At 27.3% G+C, this 22,324-nt stretch overlaps 1 protein-coding gene across 1 annotated transcript; it reads left to right on the forward strand.

The window, feature by feature from the left end:
- The first annotated feature begins 3,905 nt into the window (after window positions 1-3,905).
- On the forward strand, window positions 3,906-20,354 carry LOC109608379 (leucine-rich repeats and immunoglobulin-like domains protein 3). Its single transcript, XM_020024807.2, has 11 exons — window positions 3,906-4,245; window positions 4,349-4,492; window positions 13,320-13,463; window positions 13,524-13,670; window positions 14,720-14,863; window positions 15,465-15,684; window positions 15,735-15,897; window positions 15,951-16,313; window positions 16,368-16,621; window positions 16,673-16,928; window positions 18,807-20,354. Exons 1-11 carry the CDS (start codon window positions 4,067-4,069, stop codon window positions 19,238-19,240), a joined length of 2,448 nt encoding a protein of 815 aa, XP_019880366.1. The 5' UTR covers window positions 3,906-4,066; the 3' UTR covers window positions 19,241-20,354.
- Window positions 20,355-22,324: the final 1,970 nt, after the last annotated feature.

Here is a 22,324-nt window from a genome sequence, read left to right on the forward strand (position 1 = left end):
GTTAATTTAATAATTAAAAATCCTTTTAATAATTAAAGTTGCTAGTTTTATATGCAGCTCAATTCAGAAGACTATACTTATCATTTGATAGAAAAAGTATAAGATAACAATAGTAAATTCATGTTATTTTAACATTCTGTTAAATTTTTGTGATACTTGCTTGAAAATTAGAAAATATGTAAGGAAAGACGAATGTATAATTGTATTGTTACCTTCAATTTCTCATAGCTAACAAATTACTATAGTTATGAAGTTATGTATAACAATATAAACATTTCCGGAAAATTTTATTACAGAAAATGAGTGTTTCGATAAGTAGCACAATTTAAAAATAAAAAACCACTAAAAACTAGTAACATTTTTATAATAGATAATCATAATTAATTAAATAGGGTCATCAAATAGACGTATTAACCTTGTACTGTAATTAAAACTAAAATATACAAAGATTAGGAGTATAAACGAAAACTTTGATAAATCCGTCTGGCCAAGTTGATGGGAATCTACCCAGACATAATAGATACAATCAAGATACGACATCCTGATTCATTAGGAGGATATGACCCACTTGCAAAATTGTTCAAATTTGCACCGTGCTCCCAGAAACGTTTGTTTGTTGCTCAGACAATTACGTTTCTCTCAGCAACATTTTGTCGCGGATTTGCATAAAATATTAGGCACAGGCCGGCATAAATTTATTTCCACTTTGCTTCGGATAAACCCGTCCTTGGCGGTAAAAAAATGCGTTCTAGAATGTGGCCAAAAAAATTTTTTTACGTCGCTAACGCTCAGCTAATTTTCCAGGCACATGCGTAAGAGGGCAAAGTTTAAGGCGAGATATTAAAAAAAATTAAACACACCATAATTAATACATAAAATATCAAAGACATACTACATAATGGGTTTATTGCTAAAAAAACCATCAAATAAACCACAAATTTAACGACGACTTTTGCAAATTTTCTTACGAAATCTTTTAACAGTTCTGTGAAAATGTTAAAGCGACCCCAATAAAATGCAAAAAACAATAATATTCAACAACAACTTTTCATGTTAATTTCCTGCGGAAGCACGTGACCAAAAATTAACGGCAACAGGCAAAAGTCAAATTAAGTATTTCATTGACGTCGGTAATAGAAGTACTCATTAGCACATAATTAAAAAAAATTCATTGTTTTTCATTTTTAACCAATTGTTTGTACATTCGTCGGAATTTTGAAATTCGTGCATAAAATCAAGGCGAAAATCACAAAATTATTAATCACGAACAAGGAAATGGTTATGTGGCAAAATATCAAGGAATTAGCACCTACTTTTTTCTATGGACTTCCACTATTTGCCTAACCTTGCACATATTTTGACCATTGAACCTATCTTAATTGAAGAAAACAAGGCAATAATTGTTATTAACTAATATCGAATTAAAATGGCAAAGTAAATCCGCGTCCTTTTAGTGAAATTTAAATTTAACCAGCATCACACTCAACAATGGATTAATATTAAACAGCAAATCGAGTTTTTATTGTCGGAATATTTCAGAATAAATCAGATTGTCGAGTTCCTGTAGTGGCAAATTATTGTCAAAATCGCAAAATTATACAATATTTAAATTTTTCGCATTAAGTTGTTTATTAAACGACAGAATTCACATTAATTAACACAAATCGACGTTCGGTTCCTGTTCCTTAAAAATTTCTGAAAAAACACTGAAATTTTTGAGTTCTTTCAAATATTGCCGATTCACGTAGTAATGACAATCAATATTCTCTTCTTCGATTCAAGAGCACTAAATTAATACTAATTTTATGCAAAACGAAATATCTCAATGGCGTTTCTTAAATTGCCGAACAAAGAATAGCTGAGTCACGCATATCTAATGAATCAGGAAAGAATGATATTCGAATATACATTACATATAATCTCGCTGAATTTTCAGTCAGAAAATGTATTTGTAATAAGTACTAATTTATGGATTTTTTATGTTTACTTCAAAGTACTTGTTACTCGTTATAAATAAATCAAACATTAAAACATTTGTCTTTATTGTTACTGTTTTATGTAGATAAACTTAATTATTACAAATGAATATGAATGAAATTAACTTACTAAGAAGTCTTAGTGACTTAAATGACTTTTTAAAATAAAATTTATGCACGGGACAAATGTTAATTAAATGTTTATACGTTTATCATTATGCAATTACTATTTACGTAAAAACTTGTAAAAAACTATGCTGAAAAAATTAATTAAATTAAAATAATAATATTTAATTAACCAAACAATATATAATTTAATTCGCAAAAATTAATGGAATTTATTGATGTTTACCTGAATAAATTTATTTATTGCTTAAATACAAATAAATCAAATTTTAAAACATAAATATGCACATTTGACCTTAACAATTAAATGTGAACATAAATAAAACTTTTGGTCTTTAAATAGTCTTAAAAAAAATTCGATAAATATGTTGCATAAATATTTAATTTTTCAAGTTAGATATATACATTTTTTTAAAATGAATTAAATTAAATAATTTTTTAAGAATTAAACAACAATACAGTTTTTTAAGTAAGAATCCTAGACATAATAAGAAAAAGACATCAATTAATGGCCTTATAAAAGGTAAATTTACATTTTTAGAACAACTAATTTTAAAGAAGACTAAACAAAATAATTGTGGGCAACCGAGTGAAGAAGACGAAAATACTCCTAAACAAATAAAAATAATATTGTAGAAAGAAGAAGACGAAAGTTGTTTTTAAATATCAATAAGATTTATTATAATAGATACTAACTGTAGGCCATCTGTTGACCAGAAGCACAATTAAGGAGACGTTTTAAAGTGTTCTCAACTAGGATCGTCGTTTAAAGGAATACCAAGTTAATGAGATGGCAGATAATTCGATTCTGTCTGGGAGTGCCAACTCCCACAATTTTTCAAATGGTAACAAGTGTCAAATGCTTTTAATTTCCTACATTGCTGTTTAGTTTTTGAAAATCGATCCACGCCTTTAAAAAAATATACAGTGTTACAATATACAGTATTGATTATTATTATAGCAACTTTTTAAAATTTTAAGTTTTTCAGGTTGAAACAAATCCATCACTAAAAACTACTCGTCCTCACTTTTCTGGGGTCCAATAAATGTGATTCTAAGCAACTCAAAATTGGACTTTTAGTCGAAACCAAAATTTTTCTTGTAAGTTTGAGGTCAAACTCCCATTTCCTCCAGGTTGGATTTATTTTCAATTGATGATGATTTTTGGCATTCGAATTATCCAGTTATCGATTTATTTCAAATTTTTCTCTAGCTACCACTTGGTCAGTTTCTCTAAATTTTTTAATAATACAGGTAACGATTTACTTATTTAGCCATAAACTCTTAGCCATCTTTTCCTGTCTTCCTCGGTCTTGGTAACGCTGAATTGAATGATTAAATAATTATATAAGCAAAAGACCGCTAGTAAATAATCTAGTTAAATTCACAGAGGGCAATGAAATAACATAAAGTAAAAAGTTTGTATAATTTTATTCAATGAAAAATAAAAAAGTTAATAAAATAAGAAAGAATAAAATTGAATTGTCCAGTTTACAATAACAAACAAAATAATAAAAATACCTATGAAAAAGTAAATTGTGAAAATATAATAATTTTAAATTATACGTAATAAATGTAAAAAAATGAAAATAATACTTAAATTTTAAAATTATTCCTAAGTTCCTTCTAGGCCACCTATTGGCAGGTAGAGCAACTAAGAAAGCGTTTGATAGTAACTTATACTGAGATGGTCGATTAGTGAATGGCGGCGCACACCAGATGGCTCACGGTCGATTTGAAATCGTATCGAATTAGTTTCCTGCATTAGCAATGGCTCGGTAGTTCGGTTGTGTATGTTTTGTCTGGAGCAGTATGAAGATAAAATAAGGTTTCATAACTAAAGAACAGAGTAAATAAAGCGGCGTCGTGTGCGCGACAGTGTGTTATGATATAAATGAATAGGAGGGCGCGAAAATGTCACCGAACAATGAGCGTTTGCCAAAATTAAGGCCTAATTCGTATGAATGATAGTGGTTTTCAAAATGGTGGGTGTTTTATTTGTTATTTTGATAGTTAGCACGACATGTTTGGCTAAATCGAAAGAGTGTCCGGAAATTTGCGAGTGCCTCGGCAGTTTTGTGGACTGTAGTTCGAAAAATTTGGAGCGCCTGATATCGACAACACCGAAATGGGCCACTCACCTGTAAGTTAATTTATTCCCCGGTTGTGTGCACCCGTACACCTGCGACCGAAAACAACAAAACCACCCCGAACGCACGCCCCATTCTCTATTTTTTCTTTTACAGCGACATGCATAACAATCAAATCAAAAATCTGGGAAAGAACAAGCTGAAGAATTTAACGGCTCTGACCGAGCTGAATTTAAACAAAAATTTCATACACACCATACAAAAAGACTGCTTTGCCAACCAACAAAAGCTCCAGAACTTGTAAGTTTAAATTCATTTTTATTCATCAGTTATGTGTGAAATAATATTAATCACATACACGACAAAAAAATGTATTGTTTAAATATTTATCCCGGCTCAGTAAATATTTGCCTACCTGGGCCAGAAATTATCTAATATTTGATTGTTCTAAGATCACTTTGTTTGTTGTTCGTGACGTTTTTTTAGAAACGTGCCTGTCTGTGTTTAAAAATATGATTTTATCTATTTTTATGAAATACATTGTTTTTGTTTAATTACCTGTTGAAATTCTGAAAAAAAAAATGAAAATTTATTAGCTCGGAATTTTTAAATTGAATTTATAATATTATGAATGAATATATAAATATATTTTCGAATATTTGTTTAAATGAATGAATATTCAAACATTTAAATGTATGTCTTAATTTATATTTTACTCAGTTTTAAAAAAGATTGTAATTTATTTTGTCATATTCATAAGTCATATTAATACTAAAATTAGAGTATAATTCAAAAAATAAAATATTCAAATAATTTTTATGAAATTTTAATTAGATATATTCGACTTACAATACTTGAATATTAGTTCGTAAATTTTATTTTATTTATTTTACGTCAGCATAATAAAAAATTAATAACTTTTATCAAAATATTCAATTATTATAATATTTAAATTATTTTTATCAAGCTCAAATTATGAATATTCGACTTACTTGAATTAAATTCTCTATCTAAAATTTTATATTTAATTTATATCAGCATAATAAAAAATTGTAAAATTATCAAAATATTCAATTATTTGAATATTCAAGTTGTTTTTATAAAGCTGAAATTATGAATATTCGATGTATTTGAATTGAATTCTTTGTCTAAAATTTTATATTTAATTTATGTCAGCATAATAAAATATATTGATAAAATTATCAAAATATTATATAAAGCTCAAATTATGAATATTCGAGTTATTTCAGTTGAATTCTGTGTCTAAAATTTTATATTTAATTTATATCGATACAATAAAAAATGGCAAAATTATTAAAATATTCAATTATTCGAATATTCAAGTTGTTTTTATAAAGCTCAAATTATGAATATTCGAGTTATTTTAATTGAATTCTGTGTCTAAAATTTTATATTTAATTTAGATCAACACAATAAAAAATGACAAAATTATTAAAATATTCAATTATTCGAATATTCAAGTTGTTTTTATAAAGCTCAAATTATGAATATTCGAGTTATTTTAATTAAATTCTGTGTCTAAAATTTTATATTTAATTTAGATCAACACAATAAAAAATGACAAAATTATTAAAATATTCAATTATTCGAATATTGAAGTTATTTTTATAAAGCTCAAATTATGAATATTCGACGTATTTGAATTGAATTCTTTGACTAAAATTTTATATTTAATTTATGTCAGCATAATAAAATATATTGATAAAATTATCAAAATATTCAATTATTCTAATATTCAAGTTGTTTTTATAAAGCTCATATTATGATTGTTTGATTTACTTGAATTGAATTCTTTGTCTAAAATTTTATATTTAATTTATATCAACAAAATAAAAAAATGGTAAAATTATCAAAATATTCAATTATTCGAATATTCAAGTTGTTTTTATAAAGATGAAATAATGAATATTCAACTTATTTAAAATGAATTCTTTGTCTAAAATTTTATGTTTGATTTATATCAACAAAATAAAAAATTGGCAAAATTATTAAAATATTGAATTATTTGAATACTCAAGTTATTTTTATAAAGATCAAATTATGAATATTCGACTTATTTGAACTGAATTCTTTGTCCAAAATTTTTTTATGTTTTCATAAAAGTTAATATTATTAACTATTATTATTATTATTATTTAACTTATTTTAATTGAATGATAAATTTCTATTTAAAATTTTAAGTCAATAGTATTTTTACAAAGCATATGTTCAAATTTTAATTTAATTAAAAATATTTTAACAATTTAATGTTGTATAATTTTCTTGTTTAAGTCAAACAAAAATCAAATGATGGTATTAATTTTTGTTTGTGGCACCATTTTGTTCTCAAAATTAATTAAATAATTGAGGAAAAATTTTAGTATATAAGATGGTTTAAAAATAATCGACTGAATACCACACTGATAAACAAAGTGCATCACTAATTCAGATGCAACGTCAATAAATAAATGAAGGAAATTACCAAGCACTAAATCCAATCTAAAAATTTCAAAACCGATTGCAACCAATGCATGATTTATTTTCATATTTGATGCAGCTGTGTTATTTTTGTACGTCCATAAGAATGTTTATAAGAGAAAATAGACCAACAACGGTCTTTCCAAGAATAACAAGAATAATACATATATATCCCCAAATACGTAGTCCATTCACCAAAACGCTACCTGCTCACCAGACGTCGGTCCCGAACCGATATGCAAAAACAGGTGTCAATGCAAGTGGGCAAAGTCTCAGTTTCTGGTGTGCTAAACATCACCTGGCCTAGTGGCGGCGTCATCTTCGATTTAGCACGGAACGGCCATTTGGATTTTACAGTCGCCATACAATAATAGCTGACCCTTCAAGAACGCGGTTCCGTACGTACCCGGTTACTAAACAAGGGCAGTACTCGGCGATATCGTTGCATGGGAACGTATGAAAAACGGACCGTGATCGATTCCATTGTTTCCTGGTACGACGCAAATGGGAAAAATCGCTTCTTAAAATACTTTTAAATGTTGCTTTGATTCCGTAAAAGTGCATGTCGAGAATAACTAGTTTATTCTTATATTGTATTTTAATGTATGGCAGAAATAACATTTTAAAACGAATGGTCTGCTTCAGATTATCTTTTTTATTACATTAATGGTTGGAGAATGTGATTGGTAACATTACAACTTGACAACAATTCAAGAAATACTTTGTTAATTACAATTACAATATAGATTTTAAATAATATTACTTGCTGCACAAGAAATTATCTGAGAATCAATGAAAATTTAATGATTTGTATCAAAAGTTGACTCTTCCTAATCACAATTTGTATTTCTAATTTCTTTGTTAATGACGCAAAGTATGTTGACAATATGGGAAAGCCAGTGTGTGACATAAATCATTAAATTTTCCTTGATTAACAGGTAATTTCAGTATTGATTTGTGACTCAACATAGAACATTGTTTTAAAACCTTCAATTTAAAAGGAACATGTGTAACTTTATAGCACGATTTTTGTGCAACATATGTGTTGTTAGATTTATAAATTAAACTAATGATTCATTACAAAGTTATGACTAAAAATGATTATAAATATTAAAAATTTGGACAATCTGCATATAATTTACGTTCATTCTTCATCATTTTTTATAAATTTATTCTTACAATTCAATTCATTGTATTAGTATGTTAAAAATAAAATGATTGCACTAAATTTTCCTTAATTCTTAGGTAATATATGGGTTAATTTATAGATCTACGAGAGACTTTGTTTTAAAACTACAATATATAGGGAATATAGCAATTTTATAACGTAATTTTTATACAACAAAGATGTGATTATTACGTTTGAATTTAAATGTATGAATAAAACAATTTAATTACGAATCAGTCATTTAATTTCTAAACATCATTTCTTATAACTTATTCGTCTGTAGATTTTAAATAATGACACATGCTGGCCAAGAAATTACCTGAAAATCAATGAAAATTTAATGATTTGTATTAAAAGTTTGCTCTTCCTAATTGTTAATATTTCTTGCAGTTTTAACATACCAATTCTAAATAAAATGCAACTAAATAATAATCGTAAATTTACTTTTAGTGATGAATGAATGGATAAAAAAAATAAATAACCTTAAATAAACGTAGTAAAAAATCCTTTTTTCATTCATAAATTAAATCGGGGAGAGTTTATCAACGAGGAAAATAAATAAACTCACATGTCATACTTGGAATAATCTGATAAGAGCAAGGAAAATGAAAAATCTTTCCTACTTGCAAATTTTCGGATATAATTTTGAAATGAAACACTTCAAAATTGTTAATTACAAATTTTTTCATAAAAATAGTATTATAAAACGGTTTAACTTGTGGATAACATAACAATGTGTCTAGTTGACTCATAAATCAATACAGAAGTCATCAGAGAATCAAGGAAATTTTAATCGTTTGCATCAAGACTTGGCTTTTACAAATTGTTAATATTCTGTACATATTTAGCATACCAATTCTCAATGCAGTACAGTTGACTGATAATCATAAATTTATTATTAGTGATGAATAAATAGGAAAAAAATGATGTAAATCAATAAATTTTTAATGATTCTCAGGTAACTTCAGTGTTGATTTATGAATCAGGTAGAACATTTTTTTAAATTCATAAGTTAAACATATATGACATTTTTACACAACAGAAATACGATTAAAATGTTTATATTGTATTATTAATAAATTAAACAAGTGCTTCATTACAAAATTATATTTAAAAATTATGACAAAGAGGAAACATTCTCCTGATAAAGATCAGATTATTCGTGGTGTGACTGTGACTTTATTTATTTTCCTCGTTAAATATAGATAAACTTCCCTCAACTTAGTTTATGAATGAAAAAAGGTTCTGTTATTACGTTTAGTTAAGCTTATTAAGTCATAAAGATTATCATTCAATTGTACTGGTCTAATATTAGTATGCTAAAAATGCACACAATATTAACAATTTGGAAAATCCAAGTGTTCATGCAAATCATTAAATATTCCCTGTTTCTCAGGTATTGATTTATGAGTTAACTTATAAATCCACAAGTTAAAGGAATATAACCATTTTATAATACTATTTTTAATTGTGAGATTTATGAATTATATCTGAAATTTGGTAAACAGGAAAGATTTTTCATACTCCTTACTTTTATCAGATTATTCCAAGTATGACATGTGAGTTTATTTATTTTCCTCGTTAAATATAGATAAATTATCCCCAATTTAAATTATGAATGAAAAAAAGGTTCTTTTACTACGTTTATTTAAGATTATTTAATTTATTAATCCATTCATTCATCACCAAAACTAAATTTACGATTACCATTATATTTAGAACTGCAAGAAATATTAAGAATTAGGAAAAGTCAACTTTTGATACAAATCATTAAATTTTCATTGATTGGTAATTTCTTGGTCAACATGTATCATTATTTAAAACCTACAGTCGAATATGTCATAAGAATTGAGATTTATAAATTACAATATATGATTGATTCACAATTAAATTGTAAATTATGGAGATATTATTTCTATTTAACAAGAAAAATAAATAGTCGTATGTTACAGCTAGAAAAACTGTCCTGTTTGCTATAATTTGTAGACAATAACTTGTTTTATTCATAAATTTAAATTCAAATGTATTAGTTACATCTTTGCTGTAAAAAAATCACATTATAAAACTGCCATATTTAATGATTTGTATGATTTGTTTTTCTAAATTGTCACAAATCATTTCATTTTTAATATACTAATAAAATTTATTGAATTGTAAGAATAAATTTATAAAAAATGATGAAGAATAATTCGACGAAAGATTTAATTAAGCTTAAACAAACATATTAAATTTAATTCTGATAGAAGCTAATAACGTAAATTATATGCAGATATTATGGATGGTCCAAATTTATAAAATTTATAATAATTTTTAGACATAGTTTTGTAATGAATCAATCCTTTAATTTATAAATCTAACAACACATGTGTTATAAATCGTGTTATAAAGCTTCTAGCTGTCTTTTAAGTCGTGAATTTAAAACTGTCTCATGCTGAGTCACAAATCAATACAGAAATTACCTGTTAATCAAGGAAAATTTAATGATTTATGTCACACATTGGGTTTTCCATACTGTCAATGTACTTTAATGTTTGCACTTTCATTGCACTTTGGTATTAATTGTTACTAATGTAAAATAAACGATGAGATAAAAAGTGTGAATAATTTAAAATTTATTCAAAATATAGACTAAAAATTAACAAATTTTTACTATTTACAAAAGTTTTTAGATAGACTTGTAATAATCAGTCATCTAATTATCAAATCAAAGAATTCTCATATAACATTTGGTAAAAAAAAATCGTACAACTGCTATATTCCATTAAAATATAGTTCTAAAGCAATACTTCGTGTTGATTCATAAATCAATACAGAAATTACCTGACAATCAAGGGAATTTTATAACTAACATCAAATATTGACGTCTCCAACATGTAATACAAATTTTAAGTAGTACTCAAATGTATGGTAATAATAAATTTATTTATTACTCAAAACGTATAAAATACATTGTAAGTGCAATGAAACTGATTGACAAAAATATACAGTAATTGAGAGAATTTTATTTTTTATTGTAGAATTGAAGGTTTAATTGTAACAAACAGTAGTACAAATAATTCTCATAATAATATTCATTCAGATATTTATTATTATACAATTGATTTTCCTTTTGAAAATGATGTTAATTACAAATTTCCACAACTGATGAATTTATCAATGAATCATTGTCTTGGATAAGTTCAGAGATCAATAAATAAAATTGACTAGCACTTGCAATTAGCACTGTCTAAAATAATTAAAAAATTATTAGTAAATACAGATTATTCATTAGTTATTTTGAAAAGCTTCTCAGATATTCTTCCCATCATTTGTATCCAAACATTACATAATACAAATGACAATTATCTCATGGACTTACAAATAACAAACAGTGGGCTTTATTAATAAATGCATCAGGACTTTTGTGCGTCACAATTAGCTCTATTGCATTCAATTTATCGACATTGTGCATAAATGCGTGTGTTTCATTATCAATTCAGGGCAGGATTAATTATATATATATATTTTTTTAAAGTGTATGTGAACTTTAATTTTATTTTACATTATTCGATATTTACCAGAAATACTGTGATTATGAGTGGCAATGAAAATAGTAAAAAACAACATTATAATATTCTATTATTCCGTTTTGCAAATTTATGTTGTTAACATTAATTGTATGATTGGAAAATTAATGTTTTACACTAACAAACCTTAATAGAAAGTGAGTACGTTATTTTTTATGTAAGGTATAATATTTGTTTTCATTTTTATCGAATCATAAACATGTTATTTGAAATTACCCTTATTACATTGTGTTCTTATCTAAAAAATGAAATAATCTTTAAATTTAGAATTGATTGTACACTTAAAAATTGCGATATTATTTACGTTGTACAGGGAGTCCAAATAATTTGCCATTGGCTGTTACGAGTGTTCTCGTAATCCTCTATTTTAAAATAATATTCATTATGTACGATTTTATTTAAAAATTTAACTTAGTTACGTTAAGAAATTGGGGAATTTTGAAAAATAAATCAAATTTGATACACTATTTTTAAATTTATGGGACAAACTAAGAAAATCACAATTTTATTTAAAAAAATTAACAAATTAAAAATGGAGAATAAAAATATTATTATTATTATTTTTTATTAAATGTGGGTGAAAATGAAGTATTTTTAAAAGTAAATCAAATTCCACGTATATAAATTTATGGGCCAAACTAAGAAAAATACGATTTTATTTAAAATATTTAACAAATTAAAATTAAATATTCAAAATATTTTAAATATTTTCTTATATTTTTTTTATTAAATGTAGAAGAAAATTGAGATTTATGAAAGATAAATCAAATTTGATATAATATTCATAAATTTATCGACCAAACTAAGAAAATTACGATTTTATTTAAAATATTTAACAAATTAAAAGTTAAAATATTTTTATCAATTTTTTGTATTTATTCATTAAATGTAGAAGAAAATGGAGAATTTTGAAAAATAAATCAAATTTGATACAATATTTATAAATATAAATTTGATATAATATTTATAAATTTATGACCAAACTAAAAAAAATTACGATTTTATTTAGTTTTAATTTAATAAAATAAAAGCTCTGGAGCTCTGAAAATGAAGAATTTTGAAAGATAAATCAAATTTCGTACAATATTCAAAAATTTATGGTCCAAAATAAGAAAACTTTAATTTTATTTAAGAAATTTAATAAAATAAAAGTAAAGTGTCAAAATATTTTTAATATATTTTTATAATTTTTTCATTAAATGTAGAGGAAAATTGAAAATTTTGAAAGATAATCAAATTCAATCAATATTCATAAAATTTTGGGACAAACTAAGATTACGATTTACAGTTTATAAATGAAATATTAAATTATTTTTAATAAATTTTGAGAAAATAATTCCAATTTGATTTCTATTTTAAAAACACAATTTCATGGTTTTTATATATTTTTTGTAACAAATAGATAATACAAAATTTTTGAAAAATAAACCATCCAATTTGACACAACATTCATTAAGGGAAAACTAGAAAAGTTAGTTTTATTTAAAAATTTAAAAATAGCATCAACAAAACTCGATAGCAACCAAAGGAAAACCAATTTGAAACACCCTGTACAATGAATATTAAAAATTAATAATCCACGCACAGTATTTCTGGACTTGAACATCGAGAGAGACTCATTAGAAATCTGCCATCCAGTTTGTGCATCGATAAACACCGGAAGACAGAAGTTCGACCGACACGTCGTCTCCTAATATTTTTCTAAAGCCGTTTACATCGCCGTCCGATTACTTTTTCATCCGTGCACAGGTCTAGTCTTTATGGTAATGGCGCGGCACCGTGTTTCCTGCTTCGCATACCACACGAAAAACGTTTCACGCACGTCCATAGATTATTCGCACGGTCGCTTTGCCAAAACTGGATGGCGTGTCGTCACAATGACGGGACTATGTCGTTGATTTGCCGGTATTTTTAGGGAATTAAACAGGAACAACCTGACGAGCATCGAGGCGCTGACGTTTCAAAATTTGGTGCGTCTGAAGACGCTCAAGTTGAAAAGGAACCGCATCTCTCAATTGTACGACGGCGCCTTCTACGGTCTGCAGAAGATCGAGAAACTGTAAGTCTTTACTGGTTTTTTTTGCCGTTTTCTGTGCTGATGTAACTTGATTTGTTTTAGGTTGCTGGACTACAATGAGATTCGAGTCATTTCCAAGCGATGGCTTTACGGGCTGACCAATTTGAGGGAGCTCACGTTGAGCCACAACAACATCTCGACCATTGAGGAGGGTGACACTTGGGAATTTAGCGCCGACATAACTTACCTGTAAGTTTGTCAACATAATAAATTACTTCTCTATTTTATTAAATTTTCCATACAATTTGCGATCAATATCCATACGATCAAAATCCATATGATCAATTTCCATACGATTAAAATACATACTATCATTTTCCATACGATCAATATCCATACGATTAAAATCCATACGATCATTTTCATACGATTAAAATCCATACGATCATTTTCATACGATTAAAATTCATACGATCATTTTCCATACGATTAAAATCCATACGATCAATATCCATACGATCAATTTCCATACGATCATTTTCAATACTGATTAAATTACATAGTTTCACTTTAATAACTTTCTGGATTTTTATTTTTTACTAATATCCTGAAAAATCATTAAAAAAATAAAAATAAAAAATTTCTAATTCTTCCTGGATTCCCAAAAAATTACTAAAAGCGTAAAAATCACAAAAATATAGTTTTTATTATCTCAAAAATCCTAATTGAAGTGAAAAAAAAATTACTATTAATAAAAATTTAAGAAGATTTATAATATATAAAAATTCAATCATCAAATAAAAATTGCCATTTAAAAGTATTAATTAATATTTTAAAATTTGGAGAAAAGTATATTTACGATTGATAAAAATTTAAAAATTACAATTTTATTTAAAAAAAAAGAATTAAGTGACATCATCAATTTGTGATGTTAAACTTTCTTTTATAATTAAAAATATAGTCAAATACTTAATTCAATTATCAAATAAAAATTGCCATTTAAAAATATCAATAGATATTTTAAAATTTAGAAGGAAATATTTTTAATAAATCTTTATATATTTGATATTTAAAAAAAAACTGAGAGTAAAATATCATATAAATGTAAGAGAAAATGGAAAATTAAAAAAATGTCAGCTTTATAAAACATTTTTTATGGAGAAAATTTAAATTCATTCAGAAAATTTAAATAAAGTAGAAAACTTTTTTAATAAAAAAAATTGAAAAAAATATTGATATACATATAAAATGTATATTAGAGTAATTGATATATGTTAAGTTAAATTTTGTTTATACAGGGACCTTTCATACAACCAACTGAAGTCGATCGAAAACGATGCCTTTAAAAACCTGGGCCATCTCGAAAAGCTTGTGCTGAACAACAACAACATAAAATACATTAAAGAGGATGCCTTTCAGCACCTACCGAGATTGAAAGTTTTGTGAGTATCCACCGAACAATTTTATGCATATCACATACAACAAAATACTTAATTACTTGGGTGGTCGTGATTATTTTAAAACCAGATGAACCGCGTTTAGATAATGAACAATTAATTAAATTTCGCATTTGATAATGTAAGGTCAGATCTGACATATTGGCCGGCCATAAATCCGAATCGTTCTTTGTTTACTGCGAATTTTTACGGTCCCAAAATAACTGCGTCTGATGTTCGTATAAACGAATAAGTCATTAAAAACTCGGTAGATTTATTGCCCGTTAATTCCGCATGTTTAACGGATTCCGTGAAACAACATTATTCCCCACAAGGCTCATCAGACGAAACTATTAATGACCTGGCGGAAAACAATGGTCATGGTCCTTTAAAATTTAATTAACTTTGCTTTGAACGCGACTGCCTGTTACGAAACATTGTCATGGTCGGTCAGAACTCAATTACTTGATGATTTTACACATGAGCAAAACATTTGTTCTACTCAAATCCAGAACTGAGACGTGTATGACATCATGCAGATGCAAAAATAGATATTTGTCATTATTATCTTGTTCCATAAACGATTTACAATTAATTCCACTTGCAGGGATTTGCACAACAACGAAGTCTGGTGGACGATCGAAGATGGGAACGTCCTGTTTCGAGGTCTCAACGACTTAATCAAGTTCAATTTGTCTGGCAATCTAATTAAATCGATCAATAAAAACGCCTTTATCGGATTAAAAAACGTAACCCACATTAACTTGAACCACAACAACATTTCGTCCATACAGGAGGACTCCTTCTCGGAGGTCCCAATGTTAAAGGTACTACTAATTTTTGAGTTTTGGGCCGTGTTAACTGGATAAAATTGCAGGAGCTTGTACTGAACACTACCAGTGCCATCTGCGACTGCAACATAAAGTGGCTGGTGGAGTGGGTCAAAGTTAAGGGGGTGAAGATCAACGTGCAGTGCGCCTACCCGGAACACCTCCTCGGGGAGTCCCTCTTCAACGTCTCCCTGAGCAACCTGACCTGCGGTAAGTGTGCAGCCCAATTAATTAGCGGCGTAAACTAACAGTAATCGATGCAGACAAGAAACCGATTCCGAGACTCATCGAGAAGCCGGACGAAGAAATAATGGCGTTGAAAGGCGAGAACGTCAGTCTGAGCTGTCAGGCGGCGTCGAGCTCTAGCAGTATTATGACGTTTCAATGGAAGAAAAACAACATGGAGATAACGGACGCCGAGATCATCAATAACTCGACCAGGAGCGACAAGAACACGTACGGTACTTCGGTGCTGAACCTGCGTTGGGTGAACAACTCGCACGCGGGGAAGTACCAGTGCGTCGTGAGCAATAAATTCGGCACCACCTACTCGAGGAAGTCCACCATATCCGTGCTGGTGTTCCCCACGTTCATTAAGAGTCCCACCAACATTACAGTCAATGCTGGTAAGTACTGAGCCTACATGTAAATTAAAGTATTTTTAAAATGGCAATTTTTAGGTGAAACGGCGAGATTTGAGTGTGCGGCGAACGGGGAGCCCCAACCGGAAATCGGCTGGAGGAAGGACGGTGGTAACGATTTTCCTGCCGCGAGGGAACGAAGGATGCAATACATGTTGAACGATGACGTGTTCTTCATACTGAACGTTAGAGAAAGCGACATGGGCGTTTACAGTTGTACCGCCCACAACGCCGCCGGCACCAACATCGCCAACGCTTCGTTGATTATCGAGGAAAAGCCTTCTTTCGTGAAGGTAAACGTAAGACGTTTAAGTACCGATATGTTGCTAATATTTTTCTTGCAGGTTATGGAGGACAAGGAAGTTATAGCCGGAACGGAGGTGGCATTGAAATGCCTCGCGAGTGGCAGGCCAAAGCCCACGATTACTTGGTTGAAGGATGGCAAGGCTTTGACGGCGACGGAACGTCACTTCTTCACGGCCGAATCGCAGCTGATGATTATCGTGGACACTGTTATCTCGGATTCTGGTATTTATGAATGCCACTTGTCCAATAGATTGGGCGAGGTTTCCGGGCGTAGCATGGTCGTTGTAAAGCCTGGTAAGTTCTTGTCATTGGTGTGGTACTGTGTCCCATACAAAGAAATTACGATAATTGTAACGAATAATCTCTGTTACTAAGTACCAAACAATTTTGGGTTAAATGCAATTAATGATACTAGATTTTCTGTTAGTTTAATGACACTCAACTCATAGAGCACATTAAACAAATTATATTGTGCCAAAGCAAAGTCAAAATAAAATAGGACACCACTAAAATGATTTATTGCTGTTTTACGTATTTATAGCGACTTTAAGTAATTTTCTCTTACACAACTTAATGAATATTGGATCAATTTAATTATATTTTTAAAATGATTCATGAAATTATTTATTCAATTTATATAATTTTGTACTTGAATGAATATATCACTAAATTAATTATAAGTATTTCCTCTCTATTTTTGAGTTAATTCGACAAGTAGTTCCAATGGAGGCTATAATCACTATTTTTTACTATTTTAAATTTGAATAAAAATGTTTATTAAAGGCATTTAAAAAACATAAGTACATAATATATAAATTTTAAATTCTAAATAAAAAAATAATGAAAATAAATCTAACAATTTTATATAATGTTCTAAAAAGTACTATAAAGAAACGGAAATTTTTTAAAAAAATGTATTATAAATAAATATAATAAATAAAATTTAACCCGTTTTTAAATAATATTTAAAAAATTATGAGAAAACTAAAAATATTTGATTTTTTTTTCTTTTTGTAAAATTAATTAATTCGAAATAATATTAGTTATGACAAAAGTGAAAAACAAGAATTTTATTAAAAAAATAATAAAATTTAAAATTGTATCAAAATACTTTTAACATATTTTTTTATAATTAATATAAAAAATAAAAAAAACCTAATATTTCTTTTTTTTCATAAAAATAAGGAACAAAAAGAAGAATTCATTTTTCAAGAATCAGATACAATATTTATGAATTTATGGGAATATCAGAAAAATTATGGTTTATTTAAAAAAAAATGTAGAGAGTCAAAATACTTTTAATATTTTTATATACATTTTTTATACAAAAATTAGGAGAAAATAGACAAAAACTAAAAGTAAAATAGAAAGTTTGTAAAATTAATTTAATTTTCTATAATAAATGAAAATTAAAAATAGGAGTTCAAAATATTTTTAATAATTTTTTATATTTTTTTTATATAAAAACTAAGAGAAACTGCAAAATTTTGAAACATTATTCATTACGTTATATAAAAAATAGAAAAATAACACTATTAAAAAAATAAAAATTAAAAATAGGCAAAATACTTAATAATTTATTCAATTTAATTCCCTATTTATAAGTTACAGTGAAAACTAAAAAAATTTAGATTTTCTATAAAAAGTAAGAAAAAAAAAAATAAAAATTAAAAGTATTTTAATAATTTGTTATATTTTTTATAAAAATTAAGGGAAAATTGACAATCAATTTAATTAAGAGAAAATGGAACATTTTGAGAAATAAATCATAGGATTTGATACACTATTCATGAAGTTATGAGGAATATTAATAAAAAAGGAAAAATTACATATTTGATTATTTTATATACAGTTGATTAATCACAATCCATGATAATTTAGTATTTGTATTCAAAATAATGTATAATTGATTTTACCTTCTTCAAAGTTATTTTAATTAATATCATTATGTTTTTATGACACCACTTATAAGTCTATTGAGATAAGATAAAGGTTAATAAACCATAATTAAAACATGTGATAATTATCATTTGTGTGCTCACCTAATTAAGAAAAATTTTGTTGTACAATATTACTCAATATTGTTTATATGGAAAACTTGTCTCCAAAGAATAATATAATATGAAATGACTAATTATAGTAAATATTATAAATTTTATTAACGTGTTTCAGCTGAGACATATTCTTCGAGCTCCAGAAGCAACATAATGGGAATAATAATAATAACGGTGGTCTGCTGCGCCGTTTTGACCTCCATAGTGTGGGTGGTTATAATCTACCAGACGCGCAAACGTCCCTCCATGCCCACCTCCCAACTATCAATGGAACTGAAGGAAATGTCCGACTACCGCGACAAAGCCTTTAACGGCTCCGGCCAAGCCACCGCCCTGCAACTGCGCCACTTCCCGGACAACGTGTCCGAGCACTCGTCATGCAAGGACAGCGGCACCGGCGACTCGGCCAAAAGAAGCAGCGACGACCTGGTGCCCGATCCGGACGACTTCGCCATGGTGATCAACGAGACCACCATGGCGCCGTTGTTGCACTATCCCAGATCCACCAACCACGACCGAAGGGAGGACTCGCACTCCGCCAAGGATGTATAAGTTGTTTTATTTTTTTTTAGGAAACTTGACGGTACAATTTTAAAACTGTATATAGTTTTGTATTCCTTAGTTCCTGTAATTTATTAAGTTTCGACTGGTTTTTTTTAAGGGCATGCTACGAAATTCTCCGTCGCCTCTTTGTTTTTTCCTCTAAGTTATTTTCGAGATTCAAATCGCCGGAGCCACAAATTGTCGTACTAGGTGCCGGTCAGTGGATCGATTGCTCAGTCTTGTTGGGTGATTCTGATGCGCCAGTTTTTCGTTAAATTATTACGTACTCATTTAGTTTAGTTTTGAAGCACACGGTCGAACCAAATTTGTGGTTTTTCAGTGTCCAAGTCCATCCTCACTTACGCCATTAATTTATAAGTGCCCATGATCTCAAGTCTCAATATCAGAAAACGATTTATTTAATGATAGTTATGTCAATGACAAAAGTACAAATACTTTTAATGCCGTAGATTAAGCCAGTAGATTTAAAAACTGTACAAGAACCACGCCGTCCAAATTACCAATTATTCGGCATGATCAAGCTTTAATTGTTGACCAGTGAAACTTTATTACTTTATTTATTTATTAGCAGCAATATAGTATTTCCGAAGGCTGCGCGTCACTCGTGTTTTGTGCAGGTGATTTTGAACAACTGACCGGTGCAACTAATTTAGTAGTAACCTTACCAGTATTAAATTATTTTTAATTTTTTAACTTGGCCCACACAACAGTCGTGGTCCAATTAATAAAAAATAAAGTTGGCGATATGGAATCTATACCTTGTGATATTATTTTTAATAAGGTATGTACTATTTGTTGGTTAATTTTTTACAAAATTGCCCCGTACAATTTTACTAGTTAGTTTCGAGTAGCTACTGTAGTATTATGTTGTATATGATGTGTGAATGTTTATTTTATTTATTAAATATTTGTACGTGTGTGTTATTTGTGTGCATGGCCATTTTTACTCCGTTCTCTGTTCATCCAAAACTATACACTAAATTCTATTTATTTTAATTTTTTTTTTAAATCCCCGTATTTTTTGTATATTCTACTACTATAGTATTATTAAGGATACCTCATTGTGATTATATTTTTTGTTCAAAATAAAATTAATATCGTACTTTTCGTTTTTATTTATTTCCAACACACACAACACGACAACAACAACCTTAGTTGTTTCGAAACAACACCACACAGTTTTAAGTTAAGTTCCCACATGTACAATACAAAACATGACACAACAAGCATGTGTTCTGAAGGTTGATTGGTTGGTAGCGTTTGGCATGGCTATTTCGAAATTATGGTTCGTGTTAGACCTGGACAAAATGAAGTATTAAAAAGATGCGCATAATATTCTGATGTCATGCATAATGACTGATTACAGCAGTAACAGTAATTTCCATGATTAATGCCCTTCATTTATTATGTAAGAGTTTATATCCGGTACAATTATGATAGGCATACAATACCTCTTTTAAAACATATTTGTGCATAACGGTTTTATTGTATTGGAATACAGATAAGGGAGGCTAAATTGGCAGTTAAATATATTTTGGCATTGCAAATTTTTTACTATTCAGTGGGTACCATTTATTATTAAAGTAGGAAATCATAATATTAGTGTTGGAAATTAAATTCGAATATTTGAGTATTCTGAATTTGAAGAGGAGAAAATAAGTTGAATATACATACATATATATTTGAATATGATAAAACTCACCCAAATAGATTGTGATAATTACTTTTAATATGAAATATATTAAATAAATAATTTGTTAATATTAACGGCATATATTTTGTGTTTTATCAATATGCAATAAATCGCAATCCAATTCCAATATTTAAATAGTAACCAAAACAGTGATAATTAATTGTATATATAAAATATATTAAAAATAGGTATAATATTGTTCAAAAATATGAGTATATTGTAATATAAATAAAACTGACTAAAATAATTATTTAATTAATTAAATTATGATAAATAATTTTGATACAAAATATATATCTAAATAAGTAATTTATTAATTTCAACGTAATAATATTCAAAGAAAAAGAGAGAATAAATAAAAGTAACGATTTAATGAATATTAAGCCTCCAAATCAAATTTAAAAAGATTTTAAGAGAGAATTATTTAGAAATATCAATACATATTCGGATATGTTAATATTAATAAAACTATCGAAAGTAAATTAATAAATTGTGATAATTAATTTTAATATAAAATATATTCCAAATAAGTAATTTATTAATATCAACATTACAATATTCAATAAATATTATGACTCAAATTCCAATTTGAGTATTTGAATATTCTAAATTAGATGAAGAGAGAATTATTTAAAAATATGAATTAGGATATTTGAATATTGAAGTAAATGAATAAATTGTGATAATTTATTAATTTCAATATTCAATAATTATTAAGACTTTAATTTGGATATTCTAAATTGAGAGAAATGAATTATTCAAAAATATAAATACATATTAGACATTTGAATATAAATAGAACTAACGAAAATAAATGAATAAATACTGATAATTAATAATTGTAATATATATGTAATGTACATAAGTAACTTACTAATTTAAATAAAAATATAAATAAATAAGTAGTGAATAATTAAAATATAAATAAATAAAATTAATTATACGAAAATAAATAGTTATTTATTGATTTCAACATTGTGTAATAAATATTAAGGCACAGAATCCACTTCAAGTGATATAAATAAAATTAATGGAAATAAATAAGAGAATTGTGATAATTTTAAAATTCATATTTATTTATAAATATATAAATATAAAATATGTAACTTATTAAATATAAATCATATTAAGATTAGTATTTTTTCAAATATTAGAGATAAAAATTCAATTAGAATATTTGAATATTCTAAATTGGAAAAAAGAATGTCCGATTCTGACATTTGCATAGAAATAGAACTAACAATAATAATATGAATAAACAGTGATAATTAATTTTAATACGTAGTATATTCTAATCTGGAAATAATATTACACGTTTGACGTATTATCACAATACAATAAATATTATGATGGATCAGAATTTAATTGGAATATTTGAA

This window comes from Aethina tumida, chromosome 1 (assembly GCF_024364675.1).
Source record: "Aethina tumida isolate Nest 87 chromosome 1, icAetTumi1.1, whole genome shotgun sequence".
In the NCBI taxonomy this organism is placed as follows: Eukaryota; Metazoa; Arthropoda; class Insecta; order Coleoptera; family Nitidulidae; genus Aethina; species Aethina tumida.